Source organism: Grus americana, chromosome 4 (assembly GCF_028858705.1).
Source record: "Grus americana isolate bGruAme1 chromosome 4, bGruAme1.mat, whole genome shotgun sequence".
Taxonomy (NCBI): Eukaryota; Metazoa; Chordata; class Aves; order Gruiformes; family Gruidae; genus Grus; species Grus americana.
The window spans coordinates 28,802,639-28,823,906 of NC_072855.1; the positions used below are offsets into that span (position 1 = coordinate 28,802,639).

At 39.0% G+C, this 21,268-nt stretch overlaps 2 protein-coding genes across 2 annotated transcripts in view; both read right to left on the reverse strand.

Moving 5' to 3' along the window:
• NFXL1 (nuclear transcription factor, X-box binding like 1) overlaps positions 1–5,037 on the reverse strand; it is a 50,199-nt gene extending 45,162 nt beyond the window's left edge. The window contains exons 1-4 of the mRNA XM_054823091.1: positions 4,435–5,037; positions 2,910–3,080; positions 2,442–2,551; positions 156–289 (exon numbers count right to left, since the gene is read on the reverse strand). Coding sequence (XP_054679066.1) covers positions 156–289; positions 2,442–2,551; positions 2,910–3,080; positions 4,435–4,960 — 941 coding nt within the window. The 5' untranslated portion in view covers positions 4,961–5,037. The remainder of the gene's footprint in view (positions 1–155; positions 290–2,441; positions 2,552–2,909; positions 3,081–4,434) is intronic.
• Positions 5,038–7,417: 2,380 nt separating this feature from the next.
• On the reverse strand, positions 7,418–11,769 carry CNGA1 (cyclic nucleotide gated channel subunit alpha 1). Its single transcript, XM_054823096.1, is given in 7 exon segments — positions 7,418–8,835; positions 9,532–9,638; positions 9,785–9,892; positions 10,664–10,765; positions 10,886–10,911; positions 11,289–11,355; positions 11,654–11,769. Coding segments are annotated over 7 exon segments (1,944 nt in total).
• Between the last annotated feature and the right edge of the window lie 9,499 nt (positions 11,770–21,268).

Sequence of the window (21,268 nt, forward strand, 5' to 3'; positions counted from 1 at the left end):
AAATAATTCAGAAAAGCAATAGAAAAGTCAGTTTTCTAAATTTCTTTTTTTGGTGTGCACATCATTTAACAAGTACCAGTCCATTCTAAAGTAACTCCAGTTCACATATGTTTCACAATAAAAGTATCTTTGTAAATGCACCATGAAGAGCTCACCATGGCCAGGGATAATCTTTCTTCCCAAAATCATCATCTGTCAAAGGAGAAGACACAAGGAAAAGGCTGTCCTTGGCCCACTTTTGGATACACACCAGGTGAAATATACAAAAGCATCCACAACAGCTCCAGACCTAAAGAGCAGATATAAGTGCCAATTGCTTTACGTTAGGTTTCTTTTTGTGTCCATTGATGAAAATCTGTAATATCTAAAGAAATACAGGCTTGCCATTTTTCCATTTAAAAATGGGTTTCCAAAAATAGATTACACCTATTGTTAGATAAATACAGTCAGTCTTCCTGTTACAGATTCATACCTATAATCTTTTCTTCCTGCTGCTGTGGTAAGTTTTTGCCAAGGCTTATGGAGCCCAAAATACTCATATAATCATAGAAATGTTGATTTAAACACACCTTTGGAGGTCACGTAGAACAACCTTGTGCCCAAAGTAGGACTACTGCCAACTTAGCTCAGTTCAATCACAGCTTTGTCTAGCAAAATTGGAAAACTCTGAAGGATGGAGCGGCCACAACCATCCTGTGCAACCTGCCCCAAGTGTCATACTACCTTCCTAGTACTCACTCTGCACCTTTCAAGCCCCAGTTTGCACCGTTGCCCTTTGTTACACCACCTGACACCACAAAGATGACTTTGGCTTTAGCCACCTTCACAACTCCAAGTAGACAGGCTGCAAGCATATAATTCATTAGGCTCTTCTTTGCCAGACTAAACCAGCCCAGCTCTCCCTCCACCTCTCTCCCTGTCACATACTCTAGGTCTCTAGACACCTTGGTGGTAAAAGTACTAAAAGGATTTTTTTTTTTTCCTCTTTTAAAGTTTAGGATTTACATACAATGCTTGTAAGAAAAAGATTTGATTAGAAGTGTGGCTTTCAACATAGCGTCTTTTGTTCAAAGAGCAAGAAAGGTATAAAACTGAACAGAATTAAAAGCAAATGTATTTAAGAGAAAGTTATTTTGCCAGTATCCTGTCTCCATCACTAAACCTTTATGTTCTTGTTCCCAGTGTACCTCTCTGTCAGTTCTAAGCAATCCTTTGCTTAGAATATCAGCCTGCTGCTGAAAAGCAATTTAAATAGTAGAAATGCAGTTTTATGACTTAGGTACCTTCCACATATTGATGTCTTAAATCGTGAGCTTAGAATGGCTACCACAATTTCGTAAGAGAAACGCAGCAGAAAATTTAAGTTTTAATTTATTTTTTTAATAACTGATGACGTTGTTATAAAATTATACTGCAAAAACAAGGAGAATTTCCCCATTAACTTATAGAGGGCAAAGTCAATGACATAAGTTGCTAAAAGTACAGTAATTAACTCCCCAACATCTCTTGTTTAGCTTTAAGTAAAGAAACACACTTGACCAAAACATTACAGATTCAAGATAACAAACCAACCACTGAGTTATAAAAGATTACTTTCAAGTTGCCAAATCATCTCGCTTCTGCTTAAATGAGATTAACTCTATCAAGAGACACAGAACTTTAAAATCTAGCTAAACGTATACATTAAGGTTCGAAAAATTATGAATATGTTAAGAATTCATACAAAACATATTTCATTTCTTTCTAAAAAAAATGTTCATGGCTATAGTTTCATTGGATACTTGTAGTCCATGTACACTCAGCATAAGAAGTTGCAAACACGTATTTGATTCAAATAACTGTAACAGAAACAGTTGGGCCTGTCAAAGGGAAGCTAATACATAACAATAAAAGTGAAAAAGGTTTGTCCTGAAATCTCTCCCATGAAAAATATACCTACATGAAATAAGACAATCTTCTTGGACATGCCACCCTTCCCTTTCCCATGATCAGTGTTTGCAGTAGCAAAGTTTATCTTGGCTCCCTTGCTACAAATCTAACAATATTTCCTAGTATTTCTTGCTTTGGTGATTGCTACAACAGTTCCAAGGCTTATTGAATACAACATTGCAAACACTGGCCTTCCTGCACTACTTTTTTTCCCTCTGCTACTCTCTAAAATTTAAAAATAACTATTTACATCACAATAACAAACGTATGTCAAGAAGTACATATTCTGATTACAAGGTACAGGTATATATAAGCACTCACTTCCTCAAGTGTTTGAAAAAATCCAAAGATGTCAAACGTTGCATTTAGTACTCTCTATTAAAAATACTCTATATTTAGTAGTCTATATTAAAAATATCAATCCCAAGAATTACCTTAGTAATATAATTAAAGACAAGTTATTCAGACAGTTACATTTGCTTTATTCTAAAAGACTACTGTTAAATACTTACAGCTTGGTTCCTTTTAACTGAAGCAATGCAGATCAGACATGTCATAGCCCCTGACTGAAAAGCTTCATTCATGTACTGTCTTGTACGTTCCAGTTCACTTGCATCTCCATCTTTAATGTATAAAGATTTTTAAAGCAATCAGTAATGTTTGATCTGCTATTCTGTACATGTTGAGACTGCTGCAAAAGTACATATCTTTTTTTCTCTGAAGAGAGGCCAGTCATATATTATTACAAAATCGCATTATTAGAAGTACTTAAGACAGTTTCAAAACTATACCATTGATTCTGCATAAAAAGGCAAGATGTACTACCAGCATGCATTGCTGGGAACAAATATTTTTAATACAAGACATGAGAATAAAGTGCTTTCCCTCCAGTTATGGAAAAACTCTAATACGCGGACAATACTACAACCTTGCTTATGCTTTCATACTGAAATAAAAGTCAATAAATGAAAAAAAATTACCAGTTTGGCTGGTGTAAATGGTAAATGTTTTGGCCAAAATCTTTCCTTGTTTTACTTCAGCATCTTCATCATCATCTTCAGATGAGGAGCTAAACTGGTCTTCAACTAGCTTTTTTGCTGCAGCCTGATTAGCCTTCTTAATTTCATCAAATTTCCTCTGTGAAGATAACTCTATTAAGAGAACAGATTAATTTTGATTAATACCATGACAGTGAATCATAACACCACATTCAGTTCTACATATTTTCCACTGCCCTTTTCTTTAAAGAGCTTGCTGATTTTATGGTTTTAAGGGCAGTATGTTGTTACATTTTCAATACCACACAAGAAGATATAAATTGCATTTTCTTATCTACACATTATCCCTAAAATTCACAGCAGAAATTATTATCTGTCAATTACTGGTGACAACTCCAATCAAATATACTAGAATATAGACATCTACAATGCAACTTTAGTAAAACTATTTAAAAAACCCAAACACATACAGTCCCCCCCAACACAACTTTCATAGCATGAAAAAGAAAAATAAAAAAAAAAAAAGACAATTCTTGACAAAGGTAATTGTTACAATTTGCTGATACCCTATAGTACCTCTCTCAGTACCTCATATTTTTTTAAATTACGGGTCTCTCTCCATCCAACAAGTCTTTACTGCAATAGCGGGTTCATGGTACTTCTACAGCTGGCAACATTACAAGTGACAGGGGATTTTAACATAAGCTTTTTAAAAAGTTATTGCATGTGCAATAGAGGAAGATTCTCACATGGACAAAAATAATTATATAACTTAACCAAGTTGATAATAAACCAAAATGCCTTTAAAATAACACACCATGGAGATAGAAAGTCTTCAACAGCTCACAGGTCTTAACGTACCTCCTAGTTTTCCATATTAGACTGTTATACATAGTATATTTCCTGGGGGTTGGTTAAATTTTGTTTTAAGGCTTTCCTTAAGAAAGTATGCTGCCACTTAGAGCTCGGTATTTAGCACTTAAATTACATGAGTATTAACCTGCACTCATAGCAACCTTCGGGCGTTAGACAGCCCGCACCTTTCCCGCACCGGGGCAATGTGGCACACCAAGTGGAGTACCCAACGTTCGTCCCTAGCAGGCAGCACACAACTGTACTGAAAAACAGCTGCTTCATCCTTTACGTGAGAGTTACTCTCCTCTCGAGGGGCACCGTCTGTGTCCCCTGGGGAGGACACAGCCCCCGAGCCCCCAGCCACTGCCCGAGGCCTCCGCGTTTCCCCCCAGAAGGTACCTGCAGGCAGGAGACGGCACATGGCGAAACACCAGCTCGCTACCGCCTAGCAGAGAGGGAGCGGGGCTGGGGCCCGCCGGCCACACGAGCCCACCCGCCCGCCTCCCTTCCCCGCGACGCCGGGGAGAGCCCCGACCTGGGCATTTGTAGGGGTCCCCAAGGCCCCGCTGGGCTCCGGGTTACAGCCGGCTCCCCAGCCCGGGACCCCGCAGCCCCTGGCCGGGCCGGGGAGGGGAAAGGACACGACACTCACCGCTAGCCCCCTCGCCGCTGGTCCCCGCGGCCGCAACGCAGGCACCGCCGCGGGCCCTCGGGGCCTGGGGCAGGGCAGCCGGCCCCGCGCGGGGGGCGAGCCCGTCCCCGGGCCTGGCGCGGCCCCGACCCCGGCCCCGGCCGCCCTGGCGCCAGGCCGCTTCCATTTCTCCTCCGCCACTGGGCGAAGGACGACGGAGGGAGACCAACCCCCTCTCACACCCCCGGCTGAAGCCGCCCCAAGGCGAGCTCTCCCGCCTGGCCCGGCCTCTCCGTCCGGAAGCTGCGGTGGAGGCGGCGGGGATACCGGTGAGATCCCGCGGCAGCGCGACTACAACTCCCAGCGCTCCCCGCGCGGGAGGGGCGGAAGTGGCGGCCGGAGGACTCCAACACCCAGCGTACACTGGGGCGCCACGCGGCCGCAGGCCCGTGTCTGCAGTCGTCTGTGGGGAGGTTCCGCGGCGGGGCGGGAAGCCAGCTCCGTGCCCGGTGGCCGGAAAAGCGTTTGCTGATACCCAGGCTGGCATCTCTTTCCTGCTTAATGCTTGAATTTCTTTTTGCCTGCCGCTCTGGCCGCAGAAACAATGGCTTTAGCTCTTTTTCTGGCAGCCGTTTCTGCAGCTGTTGGGTGTTTTCCTCACAGCTCCTCTTCTTCAGAGAATGAGAGATTTGAAAAGCGTGTTTAAGAAGCGTTACTGAACTAATATCCAGGTTTTACTGCACAGAAATACATATTGAGGAAGCTGTGTGCCTCTTCAAAAGTTCCGATAAATGCAAGTTGAAATAATTTGATTGACATTTTCTGATAGCACTCATGTCTTGCTGTGCCAGGAGGAAACTGCATTTAGGGTTTTTTTCAGAAAATACGTGTTTATAAAAGTTGAATAGTACAAGATCTCAATTAAAGAGTCTGAAAATAGTAAACTCCTGGAGGTCAATTCTGGTTTTCTGTTTTATTTTGAAGCGTTTTAATTTTTTATTCTCAAGAGGCAGCTAGTGACTACAACTTGTGTCGTAGACTGAAGGATCAATAAAAGGGAAAATATAAGCAGTAGATCTCTGCCTTTATTAATTAAAACTTATATCACACATTTCTCTAATACAAAGTGTTAAACTCTTCAACAAAGGAGAAAAGTGGTTCCTTAGCGCCTAGTGCGATATGACACAGCCCTATAGGATGCTGCTGCCATACAGATTGCAGATTATATTCAAGACCTGAATCAGAAGAACGCTGATAGCGAAGTCCAACATTCACTATATAGTTAAATGCCAGAATAACACTCGTTCTTGTGTGCACGGATAGAGTTTTTAATGAAATGATGGCACACTCTTTCCCCTCACCAGCACGTTATGCTATTTGTTATTCAAAGCACGGGATCGACGGTGAATGAACAGCCATTTCATATTTATATTTATCCTCATTGTTCCATATATATCCTATGTATTAATTACTTCATAACGTTAAATCGTTGCAGTGAAATCAGGAGTTATTTATAGATCTCTGGCATTCTGGAAACCCATCAACATTACAAAAAAATAAAACAACCAGAAATGAATGCACTTTACAAAAGATCTAATTTATAATACCTCCATCTTATTAAGGAAAGAATGAAAGTATAGAGATATTATCAAGTGACAGTAATATTTGCATACGTATTTTTTAAGAGTGGCAGTCCAATTGCCCAGGATAATCAAATTGCCCTGAATACGGAATTATCCATTCTCTCCTTGCAGTCCCTTTCTTCACTCCCTGTCCTCAAACTTTTCCAACATTAAGTGGCTATGGTCAAAGTCTACTGAAAATACCCAGCTGAAAACACCCAGCTGAGACCACAACTAAAAAACCCAACAATTTTTGCCAATAGAAAAAGCCATAAATTGGGGAAAAAACCAAGGAGATAATGCTTCTTAAAGCAGTTGCAAACATGTCTGACATATGAAACAGTAGATTTTACTATTTTAGTAGTAGTTAAGAACAGAAGAAAGAAGTACCCTATCAGTGAAAAAAAATAACCTATTTAGTTGTCATATTCTTTCCCCAACAGCAGCTACAGAAGACGCTGTAGGGAGAGTTTGGCCTCTTTCTGCCGTGTCTGCCCCTTGCACTCTGCCAGCATCCACAACTCTTACATTAGGGACGTAAAATATTTTATACGCAGATCTTAAAAACTTGATAGTCCATGTTCAGCAGCCGTATGGTTACATGGAGCAGAACAGTCTTCAACATTATGTGTTTGTTATTGTTGTGGAAAGAACAGCCAGATCTTGAGCCATCCATATTTGTCATACAGATGCTTATAAAAGGCCAGGTTTTATCCCCTCCCTCTTCCAGCCTTCGCATGCAACAGCCTGAAAAAAGCACCATTTAAAACTGCCCACCTATATTTCAAGAATTCAGCCAAGGTGGACCCAATGAAGTAAGACTGTTTTCCAAATCTTAAACTTTCAGTCCTCATTTCTGCATTGTAGATATACCTAATTGTTTATGTAATATCTCATATTTAATTACTCTTATGTTAATCAGTAGATGTGTTTCTTCATACACAAATTTAATATCATGGTTCATGCCTATATTGACTTCAAATAGTTAATACAATTGTTACCAACTCTTCCTTCTTTCCATAAGTAGACACAAAGAAATTATTTTAAAATAGTCAGCAAAACATTCAATATCTGCCAATGTATGACTATATATAGATTGAATGCATTTGCTGCAGAGCGGTGTTACATAAAGAGTACATAACACATTAGCAGATAATACCACCTGTTTGTGCAAGAGCAAGGTGTTATCTTCCATCCTCATTCTTGATTCTTCTTTTTCTTTCCAAAACCTGTCAAATATGTGCTGTTTGTAGGAAATTAGTGGCATTACCTCAACAAATAAGTTTTCATAATTAACAGTCAGGTCCTACAAAGATTAGAAGAGAATGTATTCAGCCCCATGCAGGATTTGACCCTAAGTCTTATTGGCAACCTCCAGTGTTTTATTCTGCTTTTGACACTCCAGGTTTAACTGTGGATGGATCTGCTTCTTCTAAGTCTGCAAATTCTTGCTCTATAACTGGCTTCAATACTTTCTCGATTTGTGTGAGTCTTTTTTTCAGTTTCTGTTGTGCAGCTTCATACTCAGCCAACAACCTGGCAAACTTTGTTTGCAATCTGTCCATCATTCCTTCCATGTAGGTGACCTTCTCTTCCAGATCTTTAGGATCACTTCCTAAATTTGCAACTTCGATGTCCAGCAACCCATCTTTCATTAGGATTTGCTTGCCTTTTTCTTCCAGCATAGCCTTTGCATCTGGATACTCTGTTAAAGCCTCCATGAGATCATCTTTAGACAGACAAAACAAGTCTGAGTATCCAATACTTCTAATATTGGCTGTTCTTCGATTGCCAGCTTTGCTACCTTTGATGTTAAGAATGCTGATTTCTCCAAAATAGCTGCCGTCACTTAGGACCACAAATTGGGTAATTCCATCATCAGCGACTACTGCCAGCTTGCCTTCTTTGATGATGTACATCTCGCGTCCAATATCTCCTTTTCTGCAGATATAATCTCCAGGACTGTACACTTGTGGCTGGAGTTTCAAAACCAGTTCAACCAATAGACCAGCTTCACAGTCTGCAAAAATCCGAACTTTTTTTAGTGTTTCGAGGTGAACATTGATTGCAATCTCTGCTCTTAGTTTATCTGGCAGATACTTCAAGACTTCCCTTTCATCCACAGCCTTTTTGTTTGTCCACAGGTAGTCAAACCACTTTATAACTCTTTTTTCCATGTCTTTACTCACATTCCGAAAGTGCATATACTGCTTGATAGCATCAATCCTTGCTTGAAACTCTGCCCTGGCAGCATTCATGTTGGAGATCATGGAGCCCACATTACCAACAATGGTAGCGAAAATCAATACTCCAACCAAGAAGTCAACGACCACAAAGAAATACTCAGAATCTCTTACAGGAGGGGGTGTTTCACCGATAGTAGTCAGGGTCAGTGTTGACCAGTAGAGACTGTAGACATACTTTCTAGTCAGACGGGCAAATTCAGGATCAGAGGTGTTGGGGTAGACCCATGTGTCAGCCCCAAATCCAATGGCTTTCGAGATTGAGTAGTACACACAGGCATTCCAATGAATAATAATCACAATGTACATGACAAGGTTAGAGATCCTGAAGATATTTGGGTAGTTTGTCCTTGTTTCTGTTCGCTGGAAGAATTCAAACATCCGAGCTACTCTCAGTAGTCTATTTATTCTTAATTCTGGGTAATTCAATCCTAACTTAAAGTATAAGAGATCAGTTGGTATGATTGACAGAAAATCTAATTTGAATTGAAGAGATGTCTTATATTTCTCTTGAAGCTTTTGTTCTTCTTTCACCAGAAGACCTTGCTCCAGGTAACCTAAAATCAAATTGTAGATAATAAAAAATGTTACAGCTTCAACTGTGTTGTGTTTAACGTCAATCCAAATCTACTTAAATTAAACATTTATAGCTCTGATTCTTTCTCTCCACTTTTCAACTATGGTGAACATCTGGGAAAAAACCCCAAAAATCCCTCCCAAACTCCACAGACTATAGGAAGGGTGGTTAATGAGGGAAAGAATTTGAACATGGGAATTTCAGTTCCATATTGAGTGTATCTACTCAATAGCTCTGGATGTAGGATAAGGTTTTAAAAGATACAGTTGCAGCTGAAGTCTTGCTTGTTCAATGGTCTTGAAACTTAAGCAGATACTCAAATCTCCTAAAATACAAAATCCAGATTTGGGTGCTGATTTTTCAGAACCCCTGATCCGCACCTGGCTGCCTTGCGTGTTTTTCATCTTGTTGAGTCGACTGCAGGCAGAACAGCTTGTATCTAGCTTACCTCATGCCTAGCTTCCCTCAGGCTTTATGTATTCTTTGGGTTCATCAGAGTTTCTCCTCTTTTTATAGGTCACAGACTGCAGTCTTTCAGAGATCTATCTCAATGTCTTTTTCACTATTGCACCTCATCAAGGGTACCCAGATAATAACAGTAGTAGTATTCTGTAGTATTTTAAACCACCTGACACACATACATGAAGAGGAATAATTAATCATTGAGTATACTTACCTGTTCTTGTCCGTACAAACATGTCAGCAACATAGATGGCATCAGAAATGTAATCAATAATAAACCATACCACTAGGTAGTCATGCTGAAGCTCATCGAAACAGGCTCTGAATAGGAAAAGACAAAAGTAAATTATCATGAAATGAAAATTAAATACTTGCATGAAATCATGATGGACAAAATATTTTTTTATCTATCTAGGGATATTATGATTTGCCAGAAGTTTTATATAGTCATTAAAGGAGTACATCACCTAGCAATAATCATGGTCCAGTTGTACATAACAGGCATTGTGATGCAAAACAACCAGTTGTAATACATATTTCCTGCTGGATCAATAATGAAAATATCTTTCTTCTTCCTAAGTGATAGGCAGGGGAAAAAAAAGGAGATTTAATGAGAGACCTAAAATACATATAACAATTTTTGAGGAATGAAGTCGGCTCGGCAGTCCTACTTCAGTTTATAGTGGCACATGTAATTTCAACCTTTTAAAATTAATTTGTTTTCTACCCAATTAACTGTCTTGTCTGATAATTGATTTGATCATCTTTCAAAAAATAAAATTATTATGTGACTACTGATGTTTAAATAAGTGAGATAAATCATGCCTTTCTCACTGGGAAAAGTCGAGCTCTAAGATGAAACATTGGCATAGTTTACATAAAGAAACCAAAGAATGCAAAATCATACAACACAAGTTCCTACTGTACTCTTTTAAGTTTCTCTTCCTTGCCCAGAAAATTATGAATTTACCAAGCAGAAGGTAAAGCAAGAACTCTGAGATCATAGAAGAGTTTACTTGCTTCTAGGTGCCCTTATGTGCAGAGGAGATTGCTTCACACTGGCACATCTTTTGCTGCAGGGTGTTATACAAAAAATACTGATTAGTCAGAATCCAAAGGAGGTATTTCTTGATTAATTTTTTCAGATCAATTCCATGCATGCATATTTCTGTTGTCCACATATGAAGTTAAATCAGAACAACTCTAGGGAGAACAACAGCAGTCTGTACACCCATTCACTAGAGTATAAGCATCTTGTTTACAGAATGTCCATGAATGGATTCGGTTTTACATCAAAAGCAATTTTATTAGACTAACATAGCAGGACCTAAAGGAAAAATACTTACTCTTCTTTATTTTCTTTCTTCTTGGACTTGTCTTTATTTTTGGTTTTCTCCTTTTTTTCCTTGTTCTTTTGTGTTTCTCCATCCTTTTTTTTTTCTGACTTGCTAAGAAATAGATTAACATTTTCAGTTATTACAGACTAAGGTAAAACATATGAGGAAAGAATTGAATGTCTTAGAAATTGAATGTCTTAGAAATAATAATATTATTACTCTTTGTCTTACCTCTTCTTTTCTTTTTTCTTTTTCTTCTCCTCTCTAAGGAAAAGAAAAATACGAGAGGTTCATGGGATGCACATAGCCATTGCATTTATTTATTAGAATCATCTGAATTCAGTAAGGATAACATTATACTTAGGTGTTTGGCCTTCAAAACTGTTTTGCCTATTGTATTCACCTAGAACTATTTTTATTTTAAATTAATAGATATAATGCAAGTAACTTTTGTATTGAAAATGATCAGCATAATTGATGTGCATGAAGTTCAAATGTACATGCAGTCTCTTTCAGAATTACTTGAATGACATAGTTGTTTGTAAAGAGAAGACTAGATATATATCATCCTTTTTTGTTACTGCTTAAACAACCAGTATTACAGAACTCTCATTTTATGAAATGGCAAAGATACTTACTCATCTTTATTACTATTGTTGTTAATATTGTAGTGTGCAAATGCACCAGGTAGATACCGTTGCCTAGGGAACAGCAAAACAACACAGTTATATGATATCTGCTGAAATACAAAAAACCCCATTTAATCTAAATTGCCATGGACTGTTTCTCACCATTTTAATCATGGGCTAAGTTATCTAAGGAAGTTGAAAGAGCACAGATTTTAATCTCCTAAATATTTACAACAAGCAATATATCACAGTCTTAAAAACTTAATTTTGTTAATAGAGGGTGAAGAAAGTTAGATGATGGCAAGTTAACCCCATCCAAATTATCAAAGAAAAAAACCCAAACAGACACAAAATCGTGAGTTTTGTGGACAGGACATACCTGTTTTCCCCTTTGTCCATCGGCCCAGGGTCTTCACTGGTGTCTTGCACTACCACGCTGGGAATAATTGTATGGGAGTGATGGGTCTCAATCACTCCTACCTTCATGGTCAAGTTTCTCTTACCTTGCATAATTGAGGAAGAGTGGTTTGTAAAGGAATCAAGTCATTTCACAACTAGCAGAAGTAACAAGCAATTTTTTCTTCCCTAAAGATGAATCGTTTCTATCCCTTTGCTTCCCCCAAACCAAAAATAGTATTTCCAGTTTCCTCTCTCCCGTGATATTCCCACCACTGTGGGTGCTTCAGTGTGCTGAATGACCAGGCAACTGTTGCTAAAGAGAATGTTCAACACATCTTTCTCTTAGAGGAAGCATTAATTTAAGTCTTTCTCCTGAGCCTAATCACATACTTTGAAAATATTTAGACAATCATGTTTGAAACATCTACTGCTGTTTCATTTGGTTTTGAACCAAAGGCTTAGAATTTATTATATCAGAATGATTAAATTGACTCATGCACAGGTGACATCCTGAAAACCGGACTAGGAAGCATCCATTGGTTGGATGTACAAAGAAATTTCACTATGTCTGACATCTGAGAGTTACACTTCGTTGCGAGCGAAGAGTAGGTTCTGTAACTAGGAACTTAAAGACTGATGTAATAGAGTCTCCTTACTCAAATAGCAACTCTGACATAAATACCTAAATGGAAATGTTAGTGGCTGGTCATGTCTGGTTTGTTCATTTCACTATTAAAAGCATTGAAAATGTTGTAGTGTACATAACTTCTGCTCTCCCTTTTTGCCACTATTCTTCAAGTTTTGTGAGTTATCAATGAGACTGCCAGCTCATGAATTGTGTCCACAAGCATGATCTGCTCTTGGCAGGGCCATTTAGATAGGATTATAAAACAGATGCTATCCACTGCAGTAACAATATCCCTGTACATGTGAAATCAGAGTATCAAGACGTCTGTAAGCCACAAACTGACAAATGAGCGTCTGTACCACTGGTAAGTGAAGTCAAATGTCATGGAATGAATCAGTCCTAAAGAAAGTACTTCCATTCTGTAGTCAAGCACACTGCAAAAGAGAAGCAGGATGATCCAGCTGCCACATGGCTGCCAGACTTACCTGACTTTCGGTATTAGTGAATGAAACAAAAAATACTCCTATCAAGAAACAGGAGAGGAAACCAATGTTTCTAGCAGTCATCAGACATGAATGACACATGGTGCGAAAAACCACCCCAAAACCCAGCAATATACAACATTCTACAAAACAGAAGGATAAAGATTGAAGATTAAGATGTGTTCTTCCGTGAATAGTCCTAAATGTAGTCCAACATAACTGGTCAGTCTTTAAATGTTTAAGAGCAAGGATCAGGTCTAAAATGTCGCATAAAAAGATTCTAAGTTTCTAAGACATAGTAAACATTAGGTTAGATTCACCAGGAGCCTAAAAGCTGTAAAAGGGTTTCCACTGACTTACTCCAAGGATAAATTGTGTTCGAAAGTGTGGAGATTGAAAGTACACCAGGTTGAATTAAGCAGCTTTATGTCTGCTTACAGGTGTTCTGAAAGCTCTGCTAATGCTGGCACACAAAGTCCCATCCTGATTTAACCTGTATCCCCCAGAGAGCCACACTGGAGTCCACAGAGCTCACAAATAAAGGTGCAAAACAAAGCTGTGTCCAACCACTTCCAGTCACTCAGCACCAGACAAATGCAAATGTATTTATTCATCTCATGGGAAGTAATTCCTCCAACAGAGTGGGCTCTAAACCAGTCAGTTCACATTTTGGAATCCCAGTACCATTGTATCTGCATAGGCACTTATTTTTCATGTTTATCTTTGCTGTTTGAGTCTTCTTTAGTTTTAAGAGCAAAAAAAACCCCATCTTTGACTTTGTGCTATCCAGACATACCGATTTGCAGATGCACTAGAGGTTAAAGATGATGAGAAGTGTAGTAAAATAGGACATGTACAAAAAACCACATCCATCCGGAGTACATAGCCTGGAAGTTGGGGAAAAATCTGTATCCTCTACATTCCCGTTCTTCAGGTAAAGAGGATTTTCCGTGCATTTTTGCAAATAAACAGATTCCTCTGGCTGTTAGTGTCTATTCTAAGTGGAAGCACTGTGGGGTTTGCGTTCTGCCGAAGGAGCCATGGCAGAATTGCTGAGAAAGAGGAGCTGCAATTTGGGGCAGTTCTGGAGATTTTGTCTTGGTGAGGCACTGGAAGCAGTAAGTGGGCATAGAAGTTGGAAGTATTTACTACCCTGTAGTCTCAAAATACTAAATCTGAATGTCAGGCTCAGGTGACTACTGCACCAGGTTGTTTCCCTTGTCAATCAAACAGGATGTGTAGCACAAGAATATCTTCAAATTCCATTAGTCTCAAAGCAAATTGTGGGGAGTTATGAAATTCTTGAGTCTAAGATGCAGAAATGCAGCATGTGCCCAGCGCAAGTTGAACAGACACAGTAATTGCTCCTGGTTTGGGGACCCTGGCTACAAAACCCCGACGCTGGGAACAGTAGAAAATGTCTCGTTAAACTCAGTGGGTCCAGAACTCACCTTAATGCATTTTTTATTGTTTTATAGAGGGTTTTTAAACAATATTTCAGACGGTTTTTACTAACTTGTGTCATTACCATGTTTCCTATTCTGTAGTCACATATTTTTCTTAAACTGTCACAAGTTGTTACACTGCTTTTATTTTAATAGTCCAATGTTCATTTTCACATTATCATGTTTCTGAAGTAAGTTTGAAAGGTAATACAGACAAATATTTGCTTTAGAGGTATTTTAGATTTTTACCATATTGTTTTTACTCTATCATCACAAATAGTTTGCTTTTACTATCTTGGATTTTTAAATGTGACTACTATGATAAACAACTGAGTTTTCAAACATTATGTACTAAAAACTAATTATATTAATTACGATACATCAAAATCTTTTGGGTTGCAAGAAAATGAAGGCAGTATTATCCTTTTACAGTGAATAGCAGATCAGCTTCCATCTCTTCTGCTCTTTTATTTTACCTATTTCTCACTTTCTCACTGGTCTCTCACTTCTCCAGTCATTATTTTCAGAGAGAAAATACTTTGAGTAAGAATATCCCGGAACAGAATTTGGTGTCATATAAAGATCTACTTTTTTTCTTTACAAAAAGCAGCAAAAAATCTTCATTAACATTAAAATCTGCAGTGTGTTACAGCAAAATCTCTCTTTTCTAACATGCAAAGCATCCTTAGCAGTTCTGCAATAAGCACTTTCATCAGTGTGCATGCTTACCTTGGGAATGTGATCTGCTGCTTCTAACAGCGATTTCAGTCCTTTAAATCAGCCACGTTTCCTTACTACATAAGCAGAGGCACCATGAAAAGGTAAATATAACCAACATTTCATACATAAATCCCTTATTGATCGATTTCTCAACCAGCCAGTGCCATGTGCAGTTCTGTGAATTATTCCCAGGGAAGGACATGGATATTAGAGGAGGATTTCCTTGACCTAGTGATGGATTTTGAGATTTAGAGAGAGATGAAAGTGACAGTGCCAGTCACTATTATCCCTCACCTGAGCAGAAGCTTACTAGTCCTATCAACACGCAAAAGAAGAGACAAATATTGGAGCATACTCTGTCTGGAAATTTAAAAAAAAAAATTATTGTAAATGACTATATATTCAATATTTTCTGCTCACCCTCTTTCTTAATATTACAGATGCTTTTTTTACTGTAGTAACAGGTCTTTACTAGAATAGATAAAACACTATAAATGGAAATTTCCTGTTTATTTTAATGCATTTATCATATTGCTGAATAATAGGAAATATCATTTTAAACTACTGAAAGTTCTTAACTAATCTAACATAACTTTTTCATTTCTATTTTGATGCTTTAAAAAGCCCACAGATTGTGAATATATATTTAGTGGAAAATGCCATGATGATGAAGTTTTAAGACACTGAACTAATCTTCAAGTTTGGTATGGATTATGACTTTGCAAAATGATTTGTAAAGTAGCTGCAGTCCTCCTCCATTAGAAATGTGGAAAGGTTCATCGGTAGAGGCCACACTATCAAGAAAGCTCCCAAGAGGATTCTAGCGTACTTTGAAAGAGAAGAGGTTGAGGTATTTGCATACCTCAGCTTTCTCGTTTTGCTGCTGGATAACATGAGAATGAGGAAAAATAAGTTCTTGGGAGCTTGAGTGACTGATTTTTTAATCTGCCATGTTTTACATGGCCCATTTTTGGAGAAAAAAAAAATTGCTGAGTATGAAATCCAGTGAAGAAAATCTTTTAGAAGGCAAAAGGAGTGAATTCCCAAATTTGAAATGGTATCTTTATCACAACTGAGACATAGCTAAAGCTACTAATTACTTTTAAACTTTGCTTCACAACAAGCAGAATCCAGGAAAGCAGTCCAGGATTAAGACACCTTTGTTTCTGTAATCAAGAGCAGGAGAAAGCATTGCCATTAGCATTCGTATGAATCAACTTAAATCTTGCAGCCCAGGTGACCGAGTGGTCATTCCTAAGTGGATTGACACATTGTAGATTTAATCACAAACCCAAAATGATGCTCAGTATCACAGGTCAGTCTCCTGACCAGAAAAGCAAATTAGACATGTCTGCTACTTCAGCTTTCCAACCCCGAAGACCACGAGTCCATTTGCTAGGAAAGAGAATATGCATTTGAAATGTAAAGAATAAAAAATGTTTTAAATAAAACAGTAATGGGCAACGAGGAAATCCATAAAATTATGCCCAGTGGAAGCCAGATATACAAATCTACAGTAAGGTATCCAACATAACACATGGATAAATGAATAATCTTCTAAGTTCTGGCATATGTTTCACTGTTGTCTTCAATGGGCTGAAATACAACTCCTGTCCTAAAATCACAGATATGAAAGGAATCTTGGAAGGTCACTGCATCCAGCTAGAACTGAATCAGGATCAGTTTTACCTCTGTCATTCTCATGGGTTTTAGTCTGGTTTGCAGTCTGAGAGATGTCAACGTTCAATGCTGAGCAGTGATTTTGTGACTATGTGGTGGCACTGAGTGTCTGGGACATATGCCTTGTTGTGTGTCATATGAACATCAAACTAATTGTGAACTCCTCCATTCGTCCAAAAGTTTTAGATGACCCACCAAGCCAGGCAAGTCTATGTTGTGTCTCTCAAGTCAATAAGAACTACAAAGGAGAAACATCTCATTACTCTGGTGGAGAACAGTCAGTTTTCTTGTAAAATAAACAGTCCTGTAAAGCAACTCTAATATATTTTTCGTTATCTTTTAACATGGATTTTTTCAAAGAAGTTCTCAGAGAAAGACGAGTCCTAGTGGGCCAGACCAGTTCCTTGTCTGACAGTGGCCAGGACCTCACTGACAAGTTCTGGGTGAGCTCAACACAGTGGTCTCTGTTCTGCCCTCCTTCAAAAGCCAATTACATAGGTGTCATTGACTTCACTACAATTACATTAGTTTAGTGTCAATATTTTTTCACAGATATTTTTCCTGTCATTCTGTATTCCAGTGAAGTAACCTTGACTGATGGGAGAATGACCGCACTAATGGATTATTGTTTTAGTAGGCCAACTTTAATCTATTTTTATATCTTGCTCTGTCATCATCTGTAATTCTTCTCAATCCTATTAAAGCTACCTCTAGTTTCAGACACTTATAACCAAAACACTAGATACACTATGCATCTGTATTTATTTATAAATAAGTAGGTTTTAATGGCACAACATTGCCTTTCAGCTTACTGTGTTGTAGCTGTGTGCACAGATGGGTGCTTGGATTGGACCGTGGTTTTGGCAGGCTTATTTTCTGCAAATACTGATCTGTCTTTTCTAATGCTGATGCTATTTCAGTGATGACTGTCATGTTGGAAGTGTTGTGGCTGAGAAAGCTCTAGGGCTTCTGCCTTATTTAATAGTCTTTTGTGTAGACTGATGTTACGAGGAATTTAGTGTCATGAAGCACAACGGCCCCGACAAGGCTTGGTGACTGGAAAACCATCAGCGCAAACAGTATCTCCGCCAGTAGGTGGTACTGTATTTTTTACTTTAGAGTTAAATGGGTGCTTGATGGAGAGGGAAGAAGTAGAAGCCATTTAAGATGTGTGTGGGTGTGTTAGATTCCTACATGCAGATGAGGCTGGAATTGGAAAGCACTGGGCAGGCTGCAAGCCTTCTGTGGACATGAATGCTAACAGGCACACAGTATAACACCACACAACAAGCTAGAAGACTATGTCAAAGCATTTTATCAGCATCTTCCAGGTCCAGACCCTAGTTTTTCCCTACTCTAAGGAGGAATTATCACTTCTGAAATATCCTCAGGCATGACGAGTGCTGTGGCTGGCCATGCCCAGCAGCGTTATTTATATGCCCTGAGCAGAATATGTGATGAGGCTCTCCTCGTGCCACCCAGGTTGAGGTGGCTTGAGATGTCTCTTCTCCTCCCAACCTGAAACCTGCAAGGAACAGAGGGGCAGGCCAATCAGAAAATCCTCTGGGGAAAAAAAACAAAACAAAAAAAAAAGAACTTCATTCAGTAATATCTGTGGGATAAAGAATAGATGTGGTGACCCTGCAGGAGTGCCTCTACCTTTGAACAGTCAGTTAGGATTTCTGTTTAGCAGAGTTTTATTTCAAGCTAAAATAACATGGGAAATCAAGGCTGGTTGCACAGAATAATGATGATAAAATATTTACTCAGACAAAGGTGATTCCATTGAGATTAATTCTATTTTAAAAAAATCATGAATATGTGATATTGTCACTGAGAAGAGTGATAGAAAATGCACTGTAGTTAAAATAGATTTGATATATCTAGCCTGGCTTCATTGTAAAGCAGTAGTAAAGGTGGCACTATCTGGGCATTTTTAAGGCAACATGTATAGGAGCAATCTCTTCACAACAAGTACAGCAATGTAATCATATTGAACTGCAATCTAGGGGCACTATTTTTTGTCTCAGTTGAAGTTAATCCCTTTACATGTTGCTCCTGCAAGTCTATGCTAAATCACCAGCACTTGGGGCAGGTGAAGTTCCCATGGTGAGAGCTCCACTCTCAAATCCAGCTCGGTAATTTTTGCGTTGCTGTGTGCCAGGACAGGAAACGATCCTGTCTGCAGTTCCATATTGACTTATTGTTTGGACTCTGTCGGGTAGTAGCGACTGCAATAATGCAGAACAGAGAAGCTGAACAATGATGGCAGGACTTCAAAATGCCATTCTAACATAACTTCTCTCTTCCATTTTCTTTCTCTTTCCATTTAATGGAAAAAATTAGTACAATAACCCAGAAAGGTATAGCAGGGTTTCATAACATCCTCATTTCTCTTCTGAAGAAATGCAAACCGCGACAAAATTGCTTTGGCTGTTGGTACATGCTTATTGTTACTTCATACACAAAAGGACTGACCTGTGCTTATCCACAGGTGGCACAGCCCCCCCGAAATCAGCAGAGCTGCGCTGATTTGCATTAGCTGATGATGCAGGCATTGCCCTAAATCAGTCATAGGTGCCGTTTTGAATGATCGAGTAGCATCTTTTTCCTCTCTACGTCAGATAATAGGATTGTATATCAAGACTTGCTTTGCTTTCCCATTTGACCTTGGCATGTCATCCAAAATAAAGAGAAATGTATCAATGTTGATAAATCACTGTTATGTAGTTTCCTTCTTCCTGGCATTGCTTCAAAGTTCTTTGAAACTAGTTGAGTATGCAAAGTAGTATAGCTCATCAATGAAGTATACACACATGAAGTATAGTCACTCCTTTCTGTAATTATATTATAGATTGCACGTTCTTTACATCTGTCCTTTGACTTGGATTGTTAGCTATAAGGTTTTTGTGACCTCATAATTTTTTTCAGAAAGAGAGTTGCATAATGTTTTCACAGATTTAAAAACATGAAGCATGGGCTATATGAAGATTTTTAACCAATAAACAAGTAAGAGTATCTCAGATTAAATATTTTATTCCTTAATTGAAAACACTTTGATGTCCATGGTCTGCTATAGGAGTTGGCCTGTAGAGAGACAGATCTGCAGAAGTTTTGTTTCTTGCTATTGTTGTTCTGGGTACTGCACCGCAGTGAAGCCTTGACCAGCAGGTCAGCGAGAGCTGTGGCAGGGGAAGTCATGATCTTTGGCAGTTCACCCTCTCCGCTGCTTCAGCAGGCTCATTCAGATGGTACCACCTCCCTTCTTCTCTGCAGATCTGTCAGCTGGGTCGCTTGCAAGACTGACACTTCATGTGCTTCAGTCGAATTGCAGGAAGCTGGAAAAATTGACACATTTTGACAGAAAGAGAGGTGTGAACAAGCAGAGTTGACAGCTCTGAGGGGGCATAGAATAAAAATAGGAGCTGAGAGCAGACTGCAGACATGTATCTGCCCATAGACGTGGTTTTATCCTATGGGCATGCTTATGTTGTACAAGTATATGGAAGTTTGCTCCCAAATTTTCAGATTGTGCTTTAAGATTTTAATTGAACTGTTTTAAATACTATTTAAAATGATCACTCTTTTTTAGCAGTAATCTGTGTTTTAGAAATGTTAAAGCAGAGAAGTCAAACTCATTATAATAAGGCAGCCGGCGCTCGGTTCAGGCCACCTTCCGTAGAAGTTCTTATAATGTAGATGTTGTAAAGATAAAGTGGATAGGTAATTAAATGTACAAAAACAAATGCAATGCTCCTTTTCTCCTAACATACAGAGCGCTGTTTATATTAAAAAATAAATACAGATATAAAAAATGAGACTAAGACATTAAAACTGATCTCTCGGTTTCATCCCAGGACTGCAAAGTCAAAGATGCCCAAGGCGGGGAAAACCGAGTTATTTTGCGGACACCATTGCAGTATTTCACCAGTCTGCACTAGAGCTAATAAATTTTGCAAACTGAAAGATGATTAATTTAGGTGCTGTGCTGCAAAGCATGATTACAGCTCTGCTAAGATTCAAGCCAGCATGTCCCTGTGGTGCTCTATGGAGGTGTTATAGCTCAGTTTTGCTTGTTTGGGGAGCTCTTGTGCATGCTAAAGGTCCTCAGACTATCCCAGGACGTTTGCTGGGTAACCTTAGGTTAGCACGCAACGGCTTATTAAGCCATACATTTTGTAAATGTGTTTCACTTAACCATGTTAAAAACAAGGGCTTAGACTTCTTCCTTGAAACTACTGATTGGGTAATTAAGATAATTGTTTCTTATGACACCCTGGAGCCTGTTCAACCACAGGGAATCATCTCAGGGTAAGTATCACCAGACGCTGCCCTTGTTCTGCCAAGCTGGGATGGCCTGGCCGGGGTGTCCCCCCGCCTGATCGCTAGCACAGGCAGCCCTGGTTAAAATTGCTCACCTCTCCTCCCAGGTGTGAGGGGGAGGAAAATTAAATCTATAGACATTTCCAGTAGACCCAAATACTGCCCATGTACCCTAGGAGAGAGCTCTTTCCTTTAGATTCAGTGTTCAGGTGGGGTCGCCTAAGTCCCCAAGTGAGAACTGGGACTTTATAACCATTTCTACAAAATAAAACCCATTCGGGGTCACTCCTGGAGTCCTGCGTGCCCGT